At 45.2% G+C, this 23,542-nt stretch overlaps 1 protein-coding gene across 1 annotated transcript; it reads right to left on the bottom strand.

The window, feature by feature from the left end:
* Positions 1-1,004: 1,004 nt before the first annotated feature.
* On the bottom strand, positions 1,005-23,353 carry LOC110502871 (aconitate hydratase, mitochondrial). Its single transcript, XM_021581214.3, has 17 exons — positions 23,223-23,353; positions 21,797-21,939; positions 21,300-21,558; positions 20,849-20,941; positions 20,451-20,609; positions 20,187-20,337; positions 19,871-19,975; positions 19,542-19,633; positions 19,348-19,453; positions 18,960-19,117; positions 18,385-18,458; positions 18,043-18,154; positions 13,126-13,407; positions 12,797-12,988; positions 10,774-10,906; positions 3,008-3,129; positions 1,005-2,820 (listed from the first exon to the last, which is right to left on the bottom strand). The coding sequence occupies exons 1-17, from the start codon at positions 23,256-23,258 to the stop codon at positions 2,689-2,691; spliced, it is 2,349 nt and encodes a 782-aa protein (XP_021436889.1). The 5' UTR covers positions 23,259-23,353; the 3' UTR covers positions 1,005-2,688.
* Positions 23,354-23,542: the final 189 nt, after the last annotated feature.

Genomic DNA, 23,542 nt, shown 5'->3' with positions numbered 1-23,542 from the left:
CAGGTGTTACCCAGACTAGTATTCTAGGCCCACTACAGGGTGATATAGACACTACATTTTAATTTTATTCATAGGACATTTGACCAGCATTTAATCATACAAACATATGGACATATACAACAAAAAAGGTCAATTGAAAAAAGGTCAAATGAAACACAGCTTATTTGCAGTCTTTCCAGCTTCAATTTGAAGTGATTGTGCTACTGTAGCTGTGTTGTTGGCTAGCTCCTCTGAACAACAGCGTTCTGATGAGAGAGCACATTCTCTATGCCAGGCGAAATCGCACCTTATTAGCTCATTGTTATGGATGTATCCAAATAAATGTCACTAGAAAAGAGCTTAAACAATTGCAAACGCAGTTACTTTGCTGTTATTCTGGCTGAACTTTTTGACATGACTAAGTTAGCCGTAGTTGCCTAGCTAGCAAGCAAGGGATAAGAACGATGCCTCGACTTCGTCTCAGGCCTAATTACCTGTGCCAATATCCTCCAAGCACCGGCTTCTGAGGCATTATCACGTAATTGTATACCCAGTGTGTTCTAGGAACGTTCTTGCAACATCAGGCAAAAGTTTTATACAAACATTCTATAATCATCAGCACGACTGGGCAGTTTTGGTGTTATGAAAACATTTGCCGCAACCTAACGAATGTTCAGGGAATTTTTGCAGAACAAATGTTGGTTTGCTGGGTTCTCGCTCAACCCCACATGTAACAGTATAATTTTAGACCGTCCCCTCGCCCATACCCGGGTGCGAACCAGGGACCTTCTGCACATATCAACAGTCACCCTCGAAGCATCGTTACCCATCGCTCCACAAAAGCCGCGGCCCTTGCACTGCAAGGGGAACTACTACTTCAAGGTCTCAGAGCAAGTGACGTCACTGATTGAAACGCTATTTAGCGCCCACGCTAACTAAGCTAGCCGTTTCACATCCGTTACACACACACAAATGAACAAAGGAAAACTCCAGACAACACAACTTAACCCACAGAAGCAGTGGTCTATATTCATTGAAATGTCAGTTTATTTTACAACCCACCGTGACTGAATAACACTCATTTATTCAACATCAGAGAAAAAAAACAGGAAAACCAAAAATATTTAAATATACATGATCCAGACACGTTCAATACTGTAGACAGGAGGGGAGTGGTGATGGTATACAATGGAGATTATTACAAAGCAGAACACACCACAACAGACTCAGAAAGTTGCTGCCCTTGGTCACAATTTTAATGCTGTTGGAGTCAATGTTTCAATGTGGTTAATAACTTGACAGAAATTCATAATTCATTGTTGAAATGTTTCTAGGCAGAGTTAGCTAGTGTGTTTGAGAGAGTTCCCATTCACTGCCAAGCAATGGGAGTTGTGCAGTGGTTTCTAACCTTTTTCGGTTACTGTACCACCAACTGAATCTCTCTCTGCCTGGAGTACCCCTGGTTGGGAACTACTGGTCCAGCAGTATCTAGCTTTGACACAGGGGTTCACTTCTGTGATAAAGACACAATGAAAAACACATAAGGGCCAGGAGTTATTCCCTGACCAGGACAAACTCTGCACCCCCCCAAAAAAAAAGAAAAAAAGAAAAGGCACTCAAATACACAGGACAGCAGGAAAGAGTCTGGTAGTCCAAATAACGTTTCTCCAGAGGAGACCGAAATACAAAACGAGCAAAACACCACTTTAATGCACATCCAAGCTTTTAGAGGAAAAATACATAAGTAATCACTCTAAAATATTGGAAGCTTTGACCAGTGTGGTAATATTCAGTAAGATCCAAAAGCACAGGGGTGTTATGGAGATTGGCTGTTGTTACGAAGAGTTAACGCATACACACTAATTAATATATAGACAACACATACATACACAGATGTCCGTTTGCTGTGTGTTAACCAGTCTCTGTGTATTCTAGTCTGTGAGACTACAAGAAAATGAACAGCAGCTTACAGGGTGTGGATGGAGCTGAAAGGACAAAGCAAACACTCCATCACACAATCACTAAAGCAGATATCTCATGCAGCCTGTGACAGATACAGCGTTAGACTCAGAGACCAGGTGAGCGACTACAGTTTGGATGGACTGTTTGAACAGCTGTGATAACTGGAGGAGCTGCAGTTGGCAGTGTGTTAGGTTACCGTTCCACTCAAAGAAGAACGTGTTGGTGTGTCTCAAAAGCAGTAAGCCTTCCTTTGCATACAGTATCTGAGTCTACTACAGCAATTCACACTACCTTAAACTGTACAGTAGTACTGGTCTGTGTCTACGCACTCCTGTCGTCTGTACTGCGAGGTTAAACATGTCTCTTACATATGAGAAGTTGTTGGACTCTACGGTGTGGGCAGTGGATGACACATGCAGTGGTTGATGATTGGACTGGACCGGAAGCTTCATATAATCTGAGGGGGTGTGGCTTTTATTCTTTACCATGGCCAAGTCTCAATACTCTTTAAATAGTTTCCTCTCCTCCTTTCCCTACTTATCACTGATTGGTTAAATGGAGCAGATAGTCATTAAAATGTACCTTCAGATCAGGGTAACGAACATAAGGAGAGGAGGAAAGGAAGCCGTTCAAGATTGAAACACATCCCATGTGTTTAAACACTGAAAACCTGCCCCCATCTCTGCCTAACCAGTGTCCCCCATCTTCTCCACGCCTCCCCCTGTATCTGTAGATCTCCCTCTCCAGTTACTGGAGTTCCTTCATCCTGTTGAGGGCGGAGCCAGCCTGGAACCACTCGATCTGTGTCTCGTTGAAGGTGTGGTTCAGCTGGAAGTCATCTTTGCTGCCGTCACTGTGCTTCACTACTGCAGACAGGGGCTGGAGGGGGCAGCAACACAAAGTTAGACAGACATACATGGTGAACCTTATCTGGAAACAAACTTCAAGCCTAAACACTGGACACTGGAGCTGGCTGGTTCGGATCTTGTCTAATTTAGACCATGATTAGTTAAATCAGATGTGATCATGAAACTAAAGCCTACAGATTGGCATTTACACCACTCACTTTTCCTGGGGTGAAGTTTGCGAGTCCTTTGATGGAGATCTTGTCGTCTGGTCGGATCTTGTCGTAGTCAGCAGGGATCTGGAAGGTCAGGGGCAGCATACCCTGTTTCTTCAGATTAGTCTCTGCAGATAGAAGAAAGAAAAAAAGGTTAGCTTCAGGAAAGCAAACTGGTGAGGATCCCCCCCAAAATTAAACTTTTTCCCCAGTACAGAAACACAAATTCATTGTGAAGTGCAAGAAAATCCATTTCAGAGAATAATTACGTGTGTATTATGCATTTGTTAATCTGAATACTCCTAACTTTCCAACTCACAAGACAGAAAAATTGTGTCATGGGGGGGGGGGGGGGGGGGGGAAATCAGCGCTTAAGTTTAAATATTTTTTTATATATTTGTACATTACCCCCTTTTGCTCCCCAATTGGTAGTTACAGTCCTGTCCCATCGCTGCAACTCCCGTACGGACTCGGGAGAGGCGAAGGTCGAGAGCCGTGTGTCCTCCAAAACACAACCCAGCCAGCCCGCACTGCGTTTTGACACAATGCCCGCTTAACCCGGACACCAGCCGCACAGCTTTTTAACACAATGCCCGCTTAATCCAGAAGCCAGCCACACCAATGTGACGGAGGAAACACCGTACACCTGGTGACCATGTCAGTGTGCACTGCGCCCGGCACGCCACAGGAGTCGCTAGTGCACGATGGGACAAGGACATCCCTGCATGCCAAACCCTCCCCTAACCTGGACAATGCTGGGCCAATTGAGAGTCGCGCCATGGATCTCCTGGTCGCGGCTGTTTGCAACAGAGCCTAGACTCGATCCAGGATCTCTAGTGGCACAGCTAGCACTGCGATAGTGCCTTCGACCACTGTGCCACTCAGGAGGCCTAGGCGCTTAAAGGTTTATCATGACATGAAATTATGTCTCCACCAACAGGATGACATAGGGAACTATAAAATCTTTGTTGCCAAATTAGTTTTTTCTCCTTCAGGTTTTCAAAACAAAACAAAAAAAAGGTAGAAAAACTAAATTGGATGTTCTAAGTCCACAACAATGTTTAAACCACAAAGGGAGACATTTTGAGATCTGGGGATGGGAGAGTCTACAAAACAAAAGCCCACCAGATTCATAATGATATCATTCTGCCAGGTAGGCCTACTTTGTAGTCAACGTTTAATTGAGAAGGTTCTGGAAAAGCCGTTAGAAATGACTTTTTAGGCATACCAACTGCTTACACATCATACGGTACCAGTCAAAAGTTTGGACACACCGACTCATTCAAGGGTTTCTTTATTTTTACTATTGTATACATTTTAGAATAATAGTGAAGACATCACAACTATGAAATATCACATATGGAATCACATAGTAACCAAAAGTGTTAAGCAAATCAAAATATATTTAATATTCTTCAGATTAGCCACCCTTTGACTTGATGACAGCTTTGCACACTCTAGGCAGTCGCTCAACCAGAATGCATTTCAATTTACAGGTGTGCCTTGTTAAAAGTGAATTTGTGGAATTTCTTTCCTTCTTGATGGTTTGAGACAATCAGTTGTGTTGTGACAAGGTAAAGGGTGGTATACAGAAGATAGCCCTATTTGGTAAAAGACCAAGTCCATATTATGGCAAGAACAGCTCAAATAAGCAAACAGCTCAAATAAGCGAAGGTCAGTCAATCTGGAAAATGTCAAGAACTTTGAAAGTTTCTTCAAGTGCAGTCACAAAAACCATCAAGTTCTATGAGGAAACTGGCTATCATGAGTACCACCACAGGAAAGGAAGACCCGGAGTTATCTCTGTAGCAGAGGATAAGTTCATCAGAGTTACTAGTCTCAGAAATTGCAACCCAAATAAATGCATCAGAGCTGTGTTAAGAAGCAGTGGGTTGTGTATCGGAGGACGCATGACTTTCAACCTTCGTCTCTCCCGAGCCCGTACGGGAGTTGTAGCGATGAGACAAGATAGTAGCTACTACAACAATTAGATACCACGAAACTTGCTTGGGCCAAGTGGAAAGCTGTCCTTTGGTCTGGTGAGTCCAAATTAGAGATTTTTGGTTCCAACCGCCGTGTCTTTGTGAGTAGGTGAACAGTGGTGAACTGTTCCCACTGTGAAGCATGGAGGAGGAGGTGTGATGGGGCTTTACTGTCTCTAATTTAGAATTCAAGGCACATTTAACCAGCATTCTGTAGCGACTATCATTTGTTTTTCAACAGGACAATGTCCCAAAACACCTGTGTACGGGCTATTTGACCAAGGAGTGTGATGGCACTGCATCAGATGACCTGGACTCCAATCACCTGACCTCAACCCAATTGAGATGGTTTGGGATGATTTGGACCGCAGAGTGAAGGAAAAGCAGGCAAAAAGTGCTCAGCATATGTGGGAACTCCTTCAAGAGAGTTGGAAAAGCATTCCTCATGAAGCTGGTTGAGAAAATGCCAAGAGTGTGCAAAGCTGTCATCAAGGCAAAGGGTGCTACTTTGAAGAAACTCATATTTTGATTGGTTTAATACTTTTTTGGTTACTACATGCTTCCACGTGTTATTTCAGTTTTGCTGTCTTCACTCCTATTATACAATGTAAAAAATAGTAAAAATAAAGAAAAATCCTTGAATGAGTAGGTGTGTCCAAACTTTTGACTGGTACTGTAGGTGCAAATAAACAGGCATTACTTCAGAAAGTAGCATGTTATGATAAACGGTACAATTAATGTTCCATACATCTAACTTTCTGTGCCGAGCCCAGAGGCTCAGTCAATGATTTCGATATGAGACACGCCCCCTCCCCTTCAGATCTACACGATTCACTTGGATGGTCTATTTTGAGATCAAACCGGTGAATATCGCCAAAAAGCAATGACTTTGCATCCCTGTATTTGGGTGGATGTTGGGAAGGAAGCAATGTACACTGCTCAAAAAAAGGGAACACTTAAACAACACAATGTAACTCCAAGTCAATCACACTTCTGTGAAATCAAACTGTCCACTTAGGAAGCAACACTGATTGACAAATTTCACATGCTGTTGTGCAAATTATAGGCAATTAGCAAGACACCCCCAATAAAGGAGTGGTTCTGCAGGTGGTGACCACAGACCACTTCTCAGTTCCTATGCTTCCTGGCTGATGTTTTGGTCACTTTTGAATGCTGGCGGTGCTTTCACTTTAGTGGTAGCATGAGACGGAGTCTACAACCCACACAAGTGGCTCAGGTAGTGCAGCTCATCCAGGATGGCACATCAATACGAGCTGTGGCAAGAAGGTTTGCTGTGTCTGTCAGCGTAGTGTCCAGAGCATGGAGGCGCTACCAGGAGACAGGCCAGTACATCAGGAGATGTGGAGGAGGCCGTAGGAGGGCAACAACCCAGCAGCAGGACCGCTAACTCCGCCTTTGTGCAAGGAGGAGCACTGCCAGAGCCCTGCAAAATGACCTCCAGCAGGCCACAAATGTGCATGCGTCTGCTCAAATGGTCAGAAACAGACTCCATGAGGGTGGTATGAGGGCCCGACATCCACAGGTGGGGGTTGTGCTTACAGCCCAACACCGTGCAGGACGTTTGGCATTTGCCAGAGAACACCAAGATTGGCAAATTCGCCACTGGCGCCCTGTGCTCTTCACCGATGAAAGCAGGTTCACACTGAGCACGTGACAGACGTGACAGAGTCTGGAGACGCCGTGGAGAACGTTCTGCTGCCTGCAACATCCTCCAGCATGACCGGTTTTGTGGTGGGTCTGTCATGGTGTGGGGTGGCATTTCTTTGGGGGGCCGCACAGCCCTCCGTGTGCTCGCCAGAGGTAGCCTGACTGCCATGAGATCCGAGATGAGATCCTCAGACCCCTTGTGAGACCATTTGCTGGTGCGGTTGGCCCTGGGTTCCTCCTAATGCAAGACAATGCCAGACCTCATGTGGCTGGAGTGTGTCAGCAGTTCCTGCAAGAGGAAGTCATTGTAGCTATGGACTGGCCCGCCCGTTCCCCAGACCTGAATCCAATTGAGCACATCTGGGACTTCATGTCTCGCTCCATCCACCAACGGCGGATGCTTTAGTCCAGGTCTGGGAGGAGATCCCTCAGGAGACCATCCGCCACCTCATGAGGAGCATGCCCATGCATTGTAGGGAGGTCATACAGTGGAGTGGCTCGATCATCCTATTTTTCTAACTTAATTGAGGAAAATAAGAACAATCCGAAATTCCTTTTTGGTACTGTCGCAAAGCTAACTAAAAAGCAGCATTCCCCAAGAGAGGATGGCTTTCACTTTAGCAGTGATCAATTCATGAACTTCTTTGAGGAAAAGATCATGATTATTAGAAAGCAAATTACGGACTCCTCTTTAAATCTGCGTATTCCTTCAAAGCTCAGTTGTCCTGAGTCTGCACAACTCTGCCAGGACCTAGGATCAAGAGAGACGCTCAAGTGTTTTAGTACTATATCTCTTGACACAATGATGAAAATAATCAGGGCCTTTAAACCTTCAAGCTGCATACTGGACCCTATTCCAACTAAACTACTGAAAGAGCTGCTTCCTGTGCTTGGCCCTTCTATGTTGAACATAATAAACGGCTCAATATCCACCGGATGTGTACCAAACTCACTAAAAGTGGCAGTAATAAAGCCTCTCTTGAAAAAGCCAAACCTTGACCCAGAAAATATAAAAAACTAATCGGCCTATATCGAATCTTCCATTCCTCTCAAATTTTAGAAAAGGCTGTTGCGCAGCAACTCACTGCCTTCCTGAAGACAAACAATGTATACGAAATGCTTCAGTCTGGTTTTAGACCCCATCATAGCACTGAGACGGCACTTGTGAAGGTGGTAAATTACCTTTTAATGGCATCAGACCGAGGCTCTGCATCTGTCCTCGTGCTCCTAGACCTTAGTGCTGCTTTTGATACCATCGATCACCACATTCTTTTGGAGAGATTGGAATCCCAAATTGGTCTACACGGACAAGTTCTGGCCTGGTTTAGATCTTATCTGTCGGAAAGATATCAGTTTGTCTCTGAATGGTTTGTCCTCTGACAAATCAACTGTAAATTCCTATGTTCCTCAAGGTTCCGTTTTAGGACCACTATTGTTTTCACTATATATTTTACCTCATGGGGATGTCATTCGAAAACATAGTGTTAACTTTCACTGCTATGTGGATGACACACAGCTGTACATTTCAATGAAACATGGTGAAGCCCCAAAATTGCCCTCGCTAGAAGCATGTGTTTCAGACATAAGGAAGTGGATGGCTGCAAACTTTCTACTTTTAAACTCGGACAAAACAGAGATGCTTGTTCTAGGTCCCAAGAAACAGAGACTACTGCAATGCTCTACTTTCCGGCTACCCGGATAAAGCACTAAATAAACTTCAGTTAGTGCTAAATACGGCTGCTAGAATCCTGACTAGAACCAAAAAATGTGATCATATTACTCCAGTACTAGCCTCCCTACACTGGCTTCCTGTCAAAGCAAGGGCTGATTTCAAGGTTTTACTTCTAACCTACAAAGCATTACATGGGCTTGCTCCTACCTATCTCTCTGATTTGGTCCTGCCGTACAAACCTACACGTACGCTACGGTCACAAGACGCAGGCCTCCTAATTCCCTAGAATATCTAAGCAAACAGCTGGAGGCAGGGCTTTCTCCTATAGAGCTCCATTTTTATGGAACGGTCTGCCTACCCATGTCAGAGAATCAAACTCGGTCTCAACCTTTAAGTCTTTACTGAAGACTCATCTCTTCAGTGGGTCATATGATTGAGTGTAGTCTGGCCCAGGAGTGGGAAGGTGAACGGAAAGGCTCTGGAGCAACGAACCGCCCTTGCTGTCTCTGCCTGGCCGGTTCCCCTCTTTCCACTGGGATTCTCTGCCTCTAACCCTATTACAGGGGCTGAGTCACTGGCTTACTGGGGCTCTCTCATACCGTCCCTGGGAGGGGTGCGTCACCTGAGTGGGTTGAGTCACTGATGTGATCGTCTTGTCTGGGTTGGCGCCCCCTCCTTGGGTTGTGCCGTGGCGGAAATATTTGTGGGCTATACTCAGCCTTGTCTCAGGATGGTAAGTTGGTGGATGAAGATATCCCTCTAGTGGTGTGGGGGCTGTGCTTTGGCAAAGTGGGGAGGTTATATCCTTCCTGTTTGGCCCTGTCCGGGGGTGTCCTCGGATGGGGCCACAGTGTCTCCTGACCCCTCCTGTCTCAGCCTCCAGTATTTATGCTGCAGTAGTTTATGTGTCAGGGGGCTAGGGTCACTTTGTTATATCTGGAGTACTTCTCCTGTCCTATTCGGTGTCCTGTGTGAATTTAAGTGTGCTCTCTCTAATTCTCTTTCTTTCTCTCTCTCTCTCTCGGATGACCTGAGCCCTAGGACCATGCCTCAGGACTACCTGACATGATGACTCCTTGCTGTCCCCAGTCTGCTGCTGCTCCAGTTTCAACTGTTCTGCCTTATTATTATTATTGGACCATGCTGGTCATTTATGAACATTTGAACATCTTGGCCATGTTCTGTTATAATCTCCACCCGGCACAGCCAGAAGAGGACTGGCCACCCCACATAGCCTGGTTCCTCTCTAGGTTTCTTCCTAGGTTTTGGCCTTTCTAGGGAGTTTTTCCTAGCCACCGTGCTTCTACACCTGCATTGCTTGCTGTTTGGGGTTTTAGGCTGGGTTCTGTACAGCACTTTGAGATATCAGCTGATGTACGAAGGGCTATATAAATACATTTGATTTTATTTTGATTTGATACAGGCACGTGGAGGCCACACACACTACTGAGCCTCATTTTGACTTGTTTTAAGGACATTACATCAAATTTGGATCAGCCTGTAGTGTGGTTTTCCACTTTGATTTGGAGTGTGACTCCAAATCCAGACCTCCATGGGTTAATAAATGTGATTTCCATTGATCATTTGTGTGTGATTTTGTTGTCAGCACATTCAACTAAGTAAAGAAAAAAGTATTTAATAAGAATATTTCATTCATTCAGATCTAGGATGTGTTATTTTAGTGTTCCCTTTATTTTTTTGACAGCCCTCCATGTGCTCGCCAGAGGTAGCCTGACTGCCATTAGGTACCGAGATGAGATCCTCAGACCCCTTGTGAGACCATATGCTGGTGCGGTTGGCCCTGGGTTCCTCCTAATGCAAGACAATGCTAGACCTCATGTGGCTGGAGTGTGTCAGCAGTTCCTGCAAGAGGAAGGCATTGATGCTATGGACTGGCCTGCCCGTTCCCCAGACCTGAATCCAATTGAGCACATCTGGGACATCATGTCTCGCTCCATCCACCAACGCCACGTTGCACCACACTGTCCAGGAGTTGGCGGATGCTTTAGTCCAGGTCTGGGAGGAGATCCCTCAGGAGACCATCCGCCACCTCATCAGGAGCATGCCCAGGCGTTGTAGGGAGGTCATACAGGCACGTGGAGGCCACACACACTACTGAGCCTCATTTTGACTTGTTTTAAGGACATTACATCAAAGTTGGATCAGCCTGTAGTGTGGTTTTCCACTTTAATGTTGAGTGTGACTCCAAATCCAGACCTCCATGGGTTGATAAATGTGATTTCCATTGATCATTTGTGTGTGATTTTGTTGTCAGCACATTCAACTAAGTAAAGAAAAAAGTATTTAATAAGAATATTTCATTCATTCAGATCTAGGATGTGTTATTTTAGTGTTCCCTTTATTTTTTTGAGCAGTGTAGTTGCAATGTTCTAAAGACGTGCACACATACACAACACCCACGGTCCCTTTTGGCCTGTGCTTAATGTTACCGTGGATCCTGGCGAAACTTTTGACGATAATGCATCTTCCTCCCAGGTGTCTGGGCTCCAGGGCGGCATGCTCTCGGCTGGATCCCTCACCGTAGTTGTCATCTCCCACAACCACCCACGACAGACCGTTGGCCTGGGAGAGATCAAACACATCAGGGAAACTATTAACCCTCCTGTTGTGTTCCGGTCAAATTGGACCGAAGTTCTCTCTGAAAAATGTAGTTCAATTCATCTGATTGCCATAAGGTTCCATGACTTTGTTCACGCAGGGCATCTGAACACACTAAATTTAGGATTTTCATTTTAAAAAAGTTTTTAAAATGATTCAACTTTTGTACACCTGTGGTGTTCCTGGTCAAAAATGACCAGTCATAAGAAATCAATGGGTGAGACTACATTTAGTGAATAAAATTGAGTTCAGGCACATGCCCATTCATCAGATGGACACACTTCCTCTCCCAGACCCCCACATGCATGTGTGTTTGAGCACACACACACACTCAGATTAAATATATTGGTTTCCATGGCAACCCCCACGGGAACCTTTCCCCAATTGAATCTTTCCCCCACGGGAACCACACGTTGGCATTCTCACAAATAATTGCAACATAGTTTTATATAGAACTTTTGTCGCAGCTCAGGTATATAAAGATTTTAAGGCCTTGCTCACAATTCATTCTGTGGCAGCACAATGACCAAACGATATACTGTATGCGAGGCTCTTGAGCATATCTTTGATCATGACACTGGTGAGGAGAGAATCCTTGTTAAACTTTGACACAAAACAGTCTGTGATAAATAGCACAATATATTTAATCTGAGTATTTGTTATAGTCAAAATAATCCATAAATTACACTTTTTTTTTTACTCAAAAACAAGTTGTATGAGCTCAGGTTAATTAGGCCTACAGGCCATAAATAGAAGTTCAAAACTTGTAATGTTCACAAGAACTTAAGTTGATAAAAAGATCTAACACAACATTAGGTGATAATATATGTATTATTATGGATTTATAATCAGCTAAGGAGCGGAAACACAGAATGAATTAACATGAAACAAACAACAGGAGGATGAAAGTCACTCATTGCTATTTCCTACACTGATGGCCAAATGTTTATGGGTATTCTGTATCTATAAAAAGCGCACCGCATACTTTCAAAAGGGAAATTTAAATCAAAACATTTGGATACCTCGAAAGGGCTAAATTGGTAGTTACAGTCTTGTCCCATCGCTGCCTCTTCCGAGTCCGTACGGGAGTTGCAAAGGTCGAGAGCCATGCATCCTCCATGCATCCGCACTACTTTTTGACACAATGCCCGCTTAACCTGGAGGAAACACAATACACCTGTTGACCGTGTCAGCGTGCATGCGCCCGCCACAGGAGTCGCTAGAGCGCGATGGGACAAGCCAAACCCTCCCTTAACCCGGACGATGCTAGGCCATGGGTCTCCCGGTCGCGACAGAGCTTGGACTCGAACCAGGATCTCTAATGGCACACTGCGATGTGCCTTACACCACTGCGTCACTCAGGAGGGTACACTTTTTAATTTTATTTTCAATTTTACCCCTTTTTCGTGGTATTGTTTTAGTAGCTACTATCTTGTCTCATCATTACAACTCCCATACGGGGTTGAAGGTTGAAAGTCATGCGTCCTCCGATACACAACCCAACCAAGCCACACTGCTTCTTAACACAGCGTGCATCCAACCCGGAAGCCAGCCGCACCAATGTGTCGGAGGAAACACCGTGCACCTGGCAACCTTGGTTAGCACGCATTGTGCCCGGCCCGCCACAGGATTTGCTGGTGCGCGATGAGACAAGCCCTCCTTAACCCGGACGACGCTAGGTCAATTGTGCGTCGCCCCACAGACCTCCCGGTTGCGGACAGTTACACAGCTGGCGCTGCAGTACAGCGCCCTTAATCACTGTGCCACCTGGAAGGCCCCCGAGGGTACACTTTTAATCTCAAGTGAGGATGTTGTTTGAGCCAGGGGTCAAGGTTCATCATCCGGAGAGCTAACCTTGTAATGGCGGGCGACGTCGGGAACACCGCCATACTCTCCCGTCAGCTGGTTCTTGATCTTGTTGATGCCGTCGTTCTCTATGTTGACTGCTCCGATCAGCATGTTGTTAGAGATGTTGTCAAGGTGACCACGGAACTTTAGCCAGGGGCCGGCAGCACTGATGTGGTCTGTGGTGCACTTCCCCTTCACCTGGATGGACAGAGAGAGCGAGCATGGGGGGATGCAAGAAAGAGTAAGTTTGACCAGAAATATATTTTTAAATCAGAAAGATATGCAACTTTGCACCCTCCTGAACAGACCCTAGTTTTCCCCCTTTGACCCCTGACCTTGATGAGGACTTGTAGGTCCTCCAGATCTCCGCCTGCCCACTTGTCAAAGGGCTCCAGCAGCTGCAGCCGGGTGCTAGTGGGGCTGACGTCCACCCTCAGCTTGGATCCACCCTCTGCAGGGGGGTGCTGGTAGGTGTCCTGACCAGGGTCAAAGTCCAACTTGGGCAGCTCGTCTGCGCTGGGAGGCTCCAGCTTGAACTTCTCTCCGTTGGCGGCAGTGAGGTAGTCAACCTCGGGGTTGAAATCCAGGGTTCCTGCTATTGCCAGGGCTGTGACGATCTGGAGGAGGAGAGGACAAAGTAGTTGGTGGTGTGTAGTGTTTACCGGTGAGAGCAAGTGTACAATATCTATCATGGGAGTGAGTGAGAACAGTATGAAGGCGAATCAGCAAAGAAGCAGTGTGTGTGTGTGTGTGTGTGTGTCAAGGTATCTATTAGCTGGTAATAAAAAAAACAGATAAATACAACAGGACAACGGCCCTAACTGGCGCCGGCCAGAAAAAAAAGAAACACATTACAAAATAATGCTTTTTAGCCTATTCATTGATGGAAATACATATAACATGTAATGCTTATCGATCTATAGGTTGCATGATTTTGTGGAATTAAATTGGCTCGTGTCTATTTTTGTTAGTGGTTGTGTTTATCACACGCGCACAGCATAAAGATAGATTTTTTATTTCACCTTTATTTAACCAGGTAGGCTAGTTGAGAACAAGTTCTCATTTACAACTGCGACCTGGCCAAGATAAAGCAAAACAGTGTGACAGACAACAACACAGATTTATACATGGAATAAACAAGCGTACAGTCAATGACACAATAAACAAGTCAAATGACACAGCAGAAAAAAGAAAGTCTATATACAGTGTGTGCAAAAGGCATGAGGTGGTAGGCAATAAATAGGCCATTGGAGCGAATAATTACAATTTAGCAGATTAACACTGGAGCGATAAATTAGCAGATGATGATGTGTAAGTAGAGATACTGGTGTGCAAAAGAGCAGAGAAGTAAATACAATTTAAAAAAACAGTATGGGGATGAGGTAGGTAGATTGGGTGGGCTATTTACAGATGGACTATGTACAGCTGCAGCGGTTGGTTAGCTGCTCAGATAGTTGATGTTTAAAGTTGGTGAGGGAAATGAAAGTCTCCAACTTCAGCAATTTTTGCAATTTGTTCCAGTCACTGGCAGCAGAGAACTGGAAGGAAAGGAGACCAAATGAGGTGTTGGCTTTGAGGATGATCAATGAGATATACCTGCTGGAACATGTGCTATGGGTGGGTGTTGTTATCGTGACCAGTGAACTGAGATAAGGCGGAGCTTTACCTAACATAGACGTATAGATGACCTGGAGCCAGTGGGTCTGGCGACAAATATGTAGCGAGGGCCAGCTGACTAGAGCATACAGGTCACAGTGGTGGGTGGTATAAGGTGATTTGGTAACAAAACGGATGGCACTGTGATAGCAAACTGGATGCAGTCTGAGTAGAATGTTGGAAGCTATTTTGTAGATGACATCGCCGAAGTCGAGGAAGATAGAGCCTATGAGTGGAAAATCTGTCAGACAGCTACAGCTTCTCAAACAGCTCATTTCCTTCTGCTGTTGTGTTTGGGGGGGGGGGGGTGATATTTAACCATTTTAGAGTGATTATTTTTTTAATATGAATTGTCAGTACATTATGTAAATGTTTTGCTGATACAGAGGTTCAGTGTGAGTGAGTGAGTGTGTTAAAATACAGTTGAAGTCCAATCATTGCATAACAATTCTAATTGCAAATCACCTGTTTTTTATTTATCAACTGGTAATTGAAGCATGCTTCCCAGTCGCCATTCAAGTGCATATAGGTAGGCAGGCTTCAGCTTCACACCACTTTGCAATGAGCTGGAGACCGTAGGCATTTTGAAAACACAGTGCATTCGGGAAGTATTTCAGACCCCTTCCCTTTTCCAAATGTTGGATTAAATAAAAGTCCTCACTCTACACACAATACCCCATAATGACAAAGCAAAAATAGGTTACTTTTTTGAGCACAGGTGCATCCTGTTTACATTGATCATCCTTGATTGGAGTCCACTTGTGGTAAATTCAATTGATTGGACATGATTTGGAAAAAGGCACACACCTGTCTATATAAGGCTCTACAGGAATTGTCCGGAGAGCTCCGAGACAGGATTGTGTCAAGACACAGATCTGGGGATGGGCACCAAAACATTTTTGCAGCATTGAAGGTCCAAGAGCACAATGGCCTCCATCATTATTAAATGGAAGAAGTTTGGAACCACGAGCTGGCCGCCCGGCCAAACTGAGCAAACAGGGGAGAATGGCCTTGGTCAGGGAGGTGACCAAGAACTTTATGGTCATTCTGACAGAGCTCCTGAATTCCTCTGTGGAGATGGGAGAACCTTCTGGAGGAAACCTGGCACCATCCCTGCAGTGAAGCACAGTGGTGGCAGCATCATGCTGTGGGGATGTTTTTCAGCGGCAGGGAATGGGAGACTAGTCAGGATCAAGTGAAAGATGAACGAAGCAAAGTACAGAGAGATCCTTGATGAAAACCTGCTCCAAAGCACTCAGGACCTCATACTGGGGCGAAGGTTCACCTTCCAACAGGACAACGTCCCTAAGTAGGGGACGAGACGGCCTACAGGGAGGAGCTGAGGGCCCTCGGAGTGTGGTGTCAGGAAAATAACCTCACACTCAACGTCAACAAAACTAAGGAGATGATTGTGGACTTCAGGAAACAGCAGAGGGAACACCCCCCTATCCACATTGATGGGACAGTAGTGGAGAGGGTAGTAAGTTTTAAGTTCCTCGGCGTACACATCACAGACAAACTGAATTGGTCCACCCACACAGACAGCATTGTGAAGAAGGCGCAGCAGCGCCTCTTCAACCTCAGGAGGCTGAAGAAATTTGTCTTGTCACCAAAAGCACTCACAAACTTCTACAGATGCACAATCGAGAGCACCCTGTCGGGCTGCATCACCGCCTGGTACGGCAACTGCTCCGCCCACAACCGTAAAGCTCTCCAGAGGGTAGTGAGGTCTGCACAACGCATCACCGGGGGCAAACTACCTGCCCTCCAGGACACCTACACCACCCGATGTCACAGGAAGGCCATAAAGATCATCAAGGACAACAACCACCTGAGCCACTGCCTGTTCACCCCGCTATCATCCAGAAGGCGAGGTCAGTACAGGTGCATCAAAGCTGGGACCAAGAGACTGAAAAACAGCTTCTATCTCAAGGCCATCAGACTGTTAAACAGCCACCACTAACATTGAGTGGCTGCTGCCAACACACTGACTCAACTCCAGCCACTTTAATAATGGGAATTGATGTAAAATATATCACTAGCCACTTTAAACAATGCTACTTAATATAATGTTTACATACCCTACATTATTCATCTCATATGTATATGTATATACTGTACTCTATCATCTACTGCATCTTTATGTAATACATGTATCACTAGCCACTTTAACTATGCCACTTTGTTTACATACTCATCTCATATGTATATACTGTACTCGATACCATCTACTGCATCTTGCCTATGCCGCTCTGTACCATCACTCATTCATATATCTGTATGTACATATTCTTCATCCCTTTACACTTGTGTGTGTATAAGGTAGTAGTTTTGGAATTGTTAGTTAGATTACTCGTTGGTTATTACTGCATTGTCGGAACTAGAAGCACAAGCATTTCGCTACACTCGCATTAACATCTGCTAACCATGTGTATGTGACAAATACATTTGATTTGAAGTACACAGCCAAGATAACACAGGAGTGGCTTCGGGACAGATCTCTGAATATCCTTGAGTGGCCCAGGCAGAGCCGGGACTTGAACCGGATCATACATCTCTGTAGAGACCTGAAAATAGCTGTGCAGCGACGCTCCCTGTCCAACCTGAGAAAGCTTGAGAGGATCTGCAGAGAAGATTGGGAGAAACTCCCCAAATACAGGTGTGCCAAGCTTGTAGCGTCATACCCAAGAAGACTCGAGGCTGTAATAGCTGCCAAAGTTGCTTCAACAAAGTACCGAGTAAAGGGTTGAATACTTATGTAAATGTGATTTATTTTTTAGGGAAAAAAACAATTTAATCAATTTTAGGAATTGCAATCCCCCAATAGAAGACTTTCAAATATGTGCGTATTTAAAAAAAAATATATGGAATCGTTCTGTCAAAGAGAGAACTTGCTTTCGTTATATTCTTGTAACATAAAATTCAAGGGGTCTGAATACTTTCCGAATGCACTGTATCATCCCACAAATGTCCCAGAGTGTTTGGAATAAGCTATTTCTTTCTCACACAGAATGATAACTAACCAATAGAATAGGTAAACTTTTCTACTATGGGGGATTCACATAGTCTAGTGATTTTGCAGTTCAAATTCATTTGGGGCGGCAGGGTAGCCTAGTGGTTAGAGCGTTGGACTAGTAACCGGAAGGTTGCGTGTTCAAACCCCCGAGCTGACAAGGTACAAATCTGTCGTTCTGCCCCTGAACAGGCAGTTAACCCACTGTTCCCAGGCCGTCATTGAAAATAAGAATTTGTTCTTAACTGACTTGCCTGGTTAAATAAAGGTAAAATAAATTTTTTTAAAATTAGTCGTCTTTTTTTACTCATTTTTTACTCATGAGGAAAAGTGCGCATTGGAATTTGGTAAGAAGGACACACACCCTTCCGTCCTCGAGTTCGATGTTCTGTTAAGAGGAATAACCCTAATCTTAATGTGATTTCTGTCATTCTGAGCACCATAAATTGATGCCCTAATCAGGTTACGCTCCCAATGTAAATTTCTCAAATGTCCGTTAAATTAAAATGCTGCCAGTCAAATGTCCAGTGCCACATTTCCTTAACGGAAACCCTGGTGTTTGTGTATTCAGTCTTAACAGTACCTCAGGGGAGGCGACGAAGGCGTGTGTGGCTGGGTTGGCATCATTCCTAGCGGTGAAGTTCCTGTTGTAAGACGTGACGATGGTGTTTTTCTCTCCTTTCTTCACGTCACGCCTGAACAGAAACAACAACTTACCACGGTCCAAATAGCACCCTACTCCATATAGAGTGCACTACTTTTGACCAGAGCCCTTGGGCCATGGTCAAAAGCACTGCTCTAGATATGGAATAGGGTGCCATTTGATACACAGGCAATATCTTAAGACACTTTTAATAGAAGACTTTCAACTTCAAAATGAATGTCAACAGAATGAACATGAATGAGTAAGTCAACTGACTATTACCTGTCCCACTGTCCAATGCAGGGTCCACAGGCGTTGGCCAGGACCATTCCACCAACATCACCGAGGATCTTGGACTACAGAACAACATACATACATCTTCAGTCAGGAGGAGCTAGCAGTAGGCCAGCCAGGAGGAGCTAGCAGTAGGCCAGCCAGGAGGAGCTAGCAGTAGGCCAGCCAGGAGGAGCTAGCAGTAGGCCAGCCAGGAGGAGCTAGCAGTAGGCCAGCCAGGAGGAGCTAGCAGTAGGCCAGTCAGGAGGAGCTAGCAGTAGGCCAGTCAGGAGGAGCTAGCAGTAGGCCAGTCAGGAGGAGCCCAGGACACAGCAGTATCCTCCTGCTGAGGAACTCAACATCCAGAGCTCCAATTACAAACCCCCTACTTGCGATGCCCTTAAAATAGAGAGCAGAGCTGGGCCAATGTTAACATCCTTGATACTTAGGAGGATGTCAACAATATTTTACAACTGTTATCCTGTTGCCCTGATTTATTGGGTGGAGAGATCAGCACCCCAGACACCCCTGCAGTTCGAACCCTGGTCATATCCCCTTCCCATCTACTGGTACCAGGGACTCACATATCCGTCTCTCTCGATGGTGGCGCGGATCTGTTCAGACCCGGGGGTGATGGTAAATGCGGCCTTGCACTTCAGCCCTTTGTCCAAGGCCTGTTTGGCCACGGAGGCAGAGCGGCCCATGTCCTCATAACTGGAGTTGGTGCAGCTGCCAATCAGACCTGAGGGGAGGGGACAGATTAAGCAGCCACCCACTGCATGTCTACTTTCTCATATTGAATAGAACAGCTATACATCTGTGTATAAGGCTAAAGACAGATAAAGTATATATAGTAATATCACAGTTATAGCCAATTAATATTAAGGTCTGAACAGAGACACATGGTGGTGAGTGGCCAGTGAGTGGCAGTGGCCAGCTGAGAGGTCAAAAAGATCTGAAGACTGCACTGACCTACTTTGACCTCCAGGGGCCAGCCATTCTTCGCTGCCGTGGCCCCAATGTCTGCCATGGGGTGAGCCAGGTCGGGGGTGAAGGGCCCGTTGATGTGGGGCTTCAGCTAGGAAGGACAGAGAAAGATAGCACGGGTCAGGTTGGATGTATGTGTGTGTGTATGTGAGAGAGAAAGAGCAGGGGAGGGGATTCACCTCATCCAGGTTGATCTCGACAATCGAGTCATATTCACAGCCCGGGTCTGGAACCAGCAGGTCAGCATAATCGTCAGCCAGGGCAGCAATGTCTGAGAGGGGTGGGAGTGCAACGGGGTCGGATAAATGGATCAAGCATCTCTTATAAAGAAATGTCAAACCTTCCGGGGGGGCGTCCCAAATGGCACCCTATTCCCTTTATAGTGCACTATGTAGGGTGCCTTCTGGGATGCTGTCCCAGAACTTCACAAAAACATATTCAGCACATCACCTGACAGATCCTTGCACATCACGCACACAGACAGGCTTGTTTGATGACATGGACTGACCTCCGCGGCCAGTCTTCTCCAGGTAGGTCTTCATGCGGTGGTTGTAAGGGAACACAGAGGTGGTGGCTCCAATCTCAGCCCCCATGTTGCAGATTGTGGCCATTCCTAAAACACACAATATGCTGGGGGTTTCTATGGGCATTCCTACAAACACAAAATGTCCTACAATGTCGCTTGATAGTGAACACTGTCGATTGATGATTGTGCTCCTCACACCATAAATAGAAAAACAGAAGTACATTAGACCAAAGAGCAGCGGTGGTCAGCTGGTCACCATCCTAGTTAGATAATGACAGTAATACAGTGTGCAGTAGACCTGTGCAGGAGATGGAATCCACCCCAGGTCCGTGGTACTCCACAATGGCTCCAGTACCCCCCTTCACGGTCAGAATCCCAGCCACCTTCAGGATCACGTCCTTGGGGGACGTCCACCCTGACAGCTTGCCTGTCAGTTTCACCCCAATCACCTGAGTGGGAGGAGAACATCGTTTAGTGAGGTTTATGTAGTATCATACTGTACTACATTACTGGGACTGGGGAAAAATAAATGTGTTCAATATAAACTGGGAATCCCACTTACCTTTGGACATTTGAGCTCCCAGGGGATGCCAGCCATGACATCAACAGCATCAGCCCCTCCCACTCCAATGCAGATGGAGCCCAGTCCACCACCATTGGGTGTGTGAGAGTCTGTGCCAATCAGCAACACCCCTGGGTAGGCATAGTTCTCCAGGATTATCTGAATGGGTGAGATATAAGAGTCAGTTATGGCACTTACCACTATAAACAGATAGCTCTGCTCTTCATTATAAAAAGGTGCAATATCTTATGTGAATAAGTAATGAAATTCATATCAACATTTTTAGGAACTTAATTCTATAAAGACAGCTTATCTATTATCAAGTGAGTGCACTGCCAGCAATTAACACCAGGGAAATGAGGCTTCAGTGTCATTTCAGAGTAGCCTTGTTACAGTACCTGATGGATGATGCCAGAGCCTGGTTTCCAGAATCCCACTCCATATTTGGCTCCAGCACTGGCCAGGAAGTTATACACCTCTGCATTAATGTCCTAAGGACCAAGAGAAAAGGCCAAATATTATTATGGGTACATTATTCCCTATTCCTGTATCCAGCCACCAGGACTGACGACCTTGTCCTGGGGCTCCCGAGTCACGCAGCGGTCTAAGGCACTGCATCTCAGTGCTAGAGGCGTCACCACAGACACCCTGGTTCAAATCCAGGCTGTATCACAACCGGACGTAATTGGGAGTCCCATAGGGCGGAGCACAATTGGCCCAGCGTCATCCGGGTTTGGCCGGTGTAGGCCGTCATTGTAAATAAGAGTTTGTTCTTAACTGACTTGCCTAGTTAAATAATATATATTTTTTTTAATCCATCCCCTGCTCAGGCCTTCCCTGACCTTTCACCTTTGCTCTCGCTAGGTCCTTGGCTCCGCCGATCTGGGCCTCGATTAGATGATCACAGTGGATAGTGGAGGGCACAGCCACACGAGGCAGGCCACTGCTAATGAACTGCAGCATGGCCATCTGGGCCGTGGCATCCTGCATGGCCACGCGGTCCGGCCGCAGACGTAGGTACGTATGCCCCCTGGCGATGTCCTGACCCACAGGGTCATCCAGATGGCCGTAGACTATCTTCTCAGAGAGAGTGAGGGGACGGTTGAGTCTGGAAGGGAGGAAGGCAGAGAAGGTGCTAAGTTAATATAAAGGCCAAGTGCTACAAATAGCTTTAATTGTAAAGCTGACACTGAACAGAAAAAAACTTGGGTTACAGTCCCATCATTGCCTTGGCAAGACAATGAAGTCAGAAACAGACTGGCACCCTGGCCTGTTGGCCATCTCACTATAAGCATGGAATGAAACAGGGACACATGCTAATGTAAACGGTGGAGGGGTAAACTGACCTTTTGCGCACAATGTTGACGTTCTCATTGAGCTTCTCATAGCTGACGTAGTTGCTGGGCTCAAAGCGGCTCATTGAAACTTTGGCCTTGGCATTGAAGGCTGCAGACACATGCAGACGCCGCACACCCTGGCCCAGGGCAAGCTGACAACAGAGTTAATTCAACATGAACAAAAAACAACAACATGTACATCAAAATAATTTGGGCCTAGATTTAGATAAGTCTTTGGTTGCAGTACTGTAGCCCACCCTGGATGGCAAAGAGCACCTGCACCAGCAACAAGACAATAAATGAAGCATGAAGAGTGGGTTTATTACAGGAAGTTATGCACAAGCGTGTGTACAGAGTGCAGTATGTGAATGGGACTGTCCAATATATTTTAGTCTTTTAGCAGGCGGCAGACACGCTTATTCAGAGCGACTTCCAGTTAGTGCATTCATCTTATGATAGCTAGGTGGGGCTACCAAAAATCACAGTAAGTACATTTTTCCTCAATAAAGCAGCTATCAGCAAAGTCAGAGTTATTAACAGAAAAAAAGTATAGTACGAATGTCAGTAAAAACAGAAAGATTTTCTTGTTGAGCACATAAAGAATGATTTTAACTCGAGGTGAAACAGATAAATATAAAATATCAGGCAGAAAATTATCTGGCAAATTCAGATGTTTAGTCAATAATCAGCCCTAAATGGGTCCTTCAATGAAAAACCCTGACTACAACAGCAGAGACATACATCATTGAAATTGTATTTTGCCTTTCCGTGTCGACAAGGAGGTGATGTCACTCAAAGGTATGGGGAGGAAACCATATTAGGAACAGCAAACACCTATTAAATATCCATAACATATCAAAATAGACGTAAAAAGAGCCGACGAAGTTTAGCATAAGGCCAATCACTCCCTTTGGGCTTTGAGAGCAAAAAAAAAAACCCAGTTAAGACTCGTATGACAAACTGTTTCAATGACACCTCTATGGGGGACACTATTCTAGTGGTGTTGTTTTGGTCACTGGCCAGACTGCGTCGTGCATGCCAGCGCCCTGTGTGGTTGCTATGTATCCTAACCTTGCGTTAACCTTGCAATCAATAAACGTGTCCTCGGTTGAAATAACATAGAGAGCGATAACATCTTAAAGTTGAGCATATTCATCAAACTGTACACAATACAAGTGTCTTTAAATAGCCATAGTTGTGTGTCAATGACAAACTTGAGCTCCTTGACTAAGCTAGCTAGCGAGCGAGCTTCGTGGTAACCCAGGACACGATGACCTGGGTCAGTGGCCGACAAGAATTTGATCGTACTCTCTCAAACAAACATCATATCTATACATAAGATTCACAAACAATGTGCTTTCACTTGTATTTAAGAGTAAATTCTCACATCGATGGCGTTTAAATTCAATTAAACTAGTGAAAAACTGTCGCTTACCTGGAGCCGAGCAACGGTAAGACAGTAGGTCGCCATTTTGTTCACTGACAAAGATGTGTCGAGCAGAGGTGACGTCAGATTTCGCAGCTGTCAAAGTCGCGTGTCTTTGCAGGAAAATAGAACGGACGTGTAAAGTTGTTTTAGAAATAGAGATGTTATAGATCCTACTCGAATTTTTAATTCAGAGATGTATATAGAATATACTGTTCTTAACTAATATGCCATATGACTGCCACAAGTGAAACCCTGAAATGTCTAATCTAATATTTTGTTAATGTAGCTAAAATGACCACGGGATGAATTCTGTGCGTTTCATATGT

The sequence above is a fragment of the Oncorhynchus mykiss genome, chromosome 23 (genome assembly GCF_057628025.1).
Source record: "Oncorhynchus mykiss isolate SJ-2025 chromosome 23, ASM5762802v1, whole genome shotgun sequence".
NCBI lineage: Eukaryota > Metazoa > Chordata > Actinopteri > Salmoniformes > Salmonidae > Oncorhynchus > Oncorhynchus mykiss.
Note: the sequence above shows the minus strand (reverse complement) of the source record. Positions and strands in the feature narration are given on the sequence as shown.

Bases quoted from the DNA above. Each gene is read 5' to 3' on its own strand.
- LOC110502871 (XM_021581214.3), bottom strand. From the start codon at position 23,258: ATGGCGACCTACTGTCTTACCGTTGCTCGGCTCCAG. The intron at 18,459-18,959 runs GTGAGTCCCTGG...GTTGTTCTGTAG, and splicing joins CCATCGAGAGAGACGGATAT to TCCAAGATCCTCGGTGATGT. The intron at 3,130-10,773 runs GTAACATTAAGC...TTCTATCTGCAG, and splicing joins AAGTTTCGCCAGGATCCACG to AGACTAATCTGAAGAAACAG.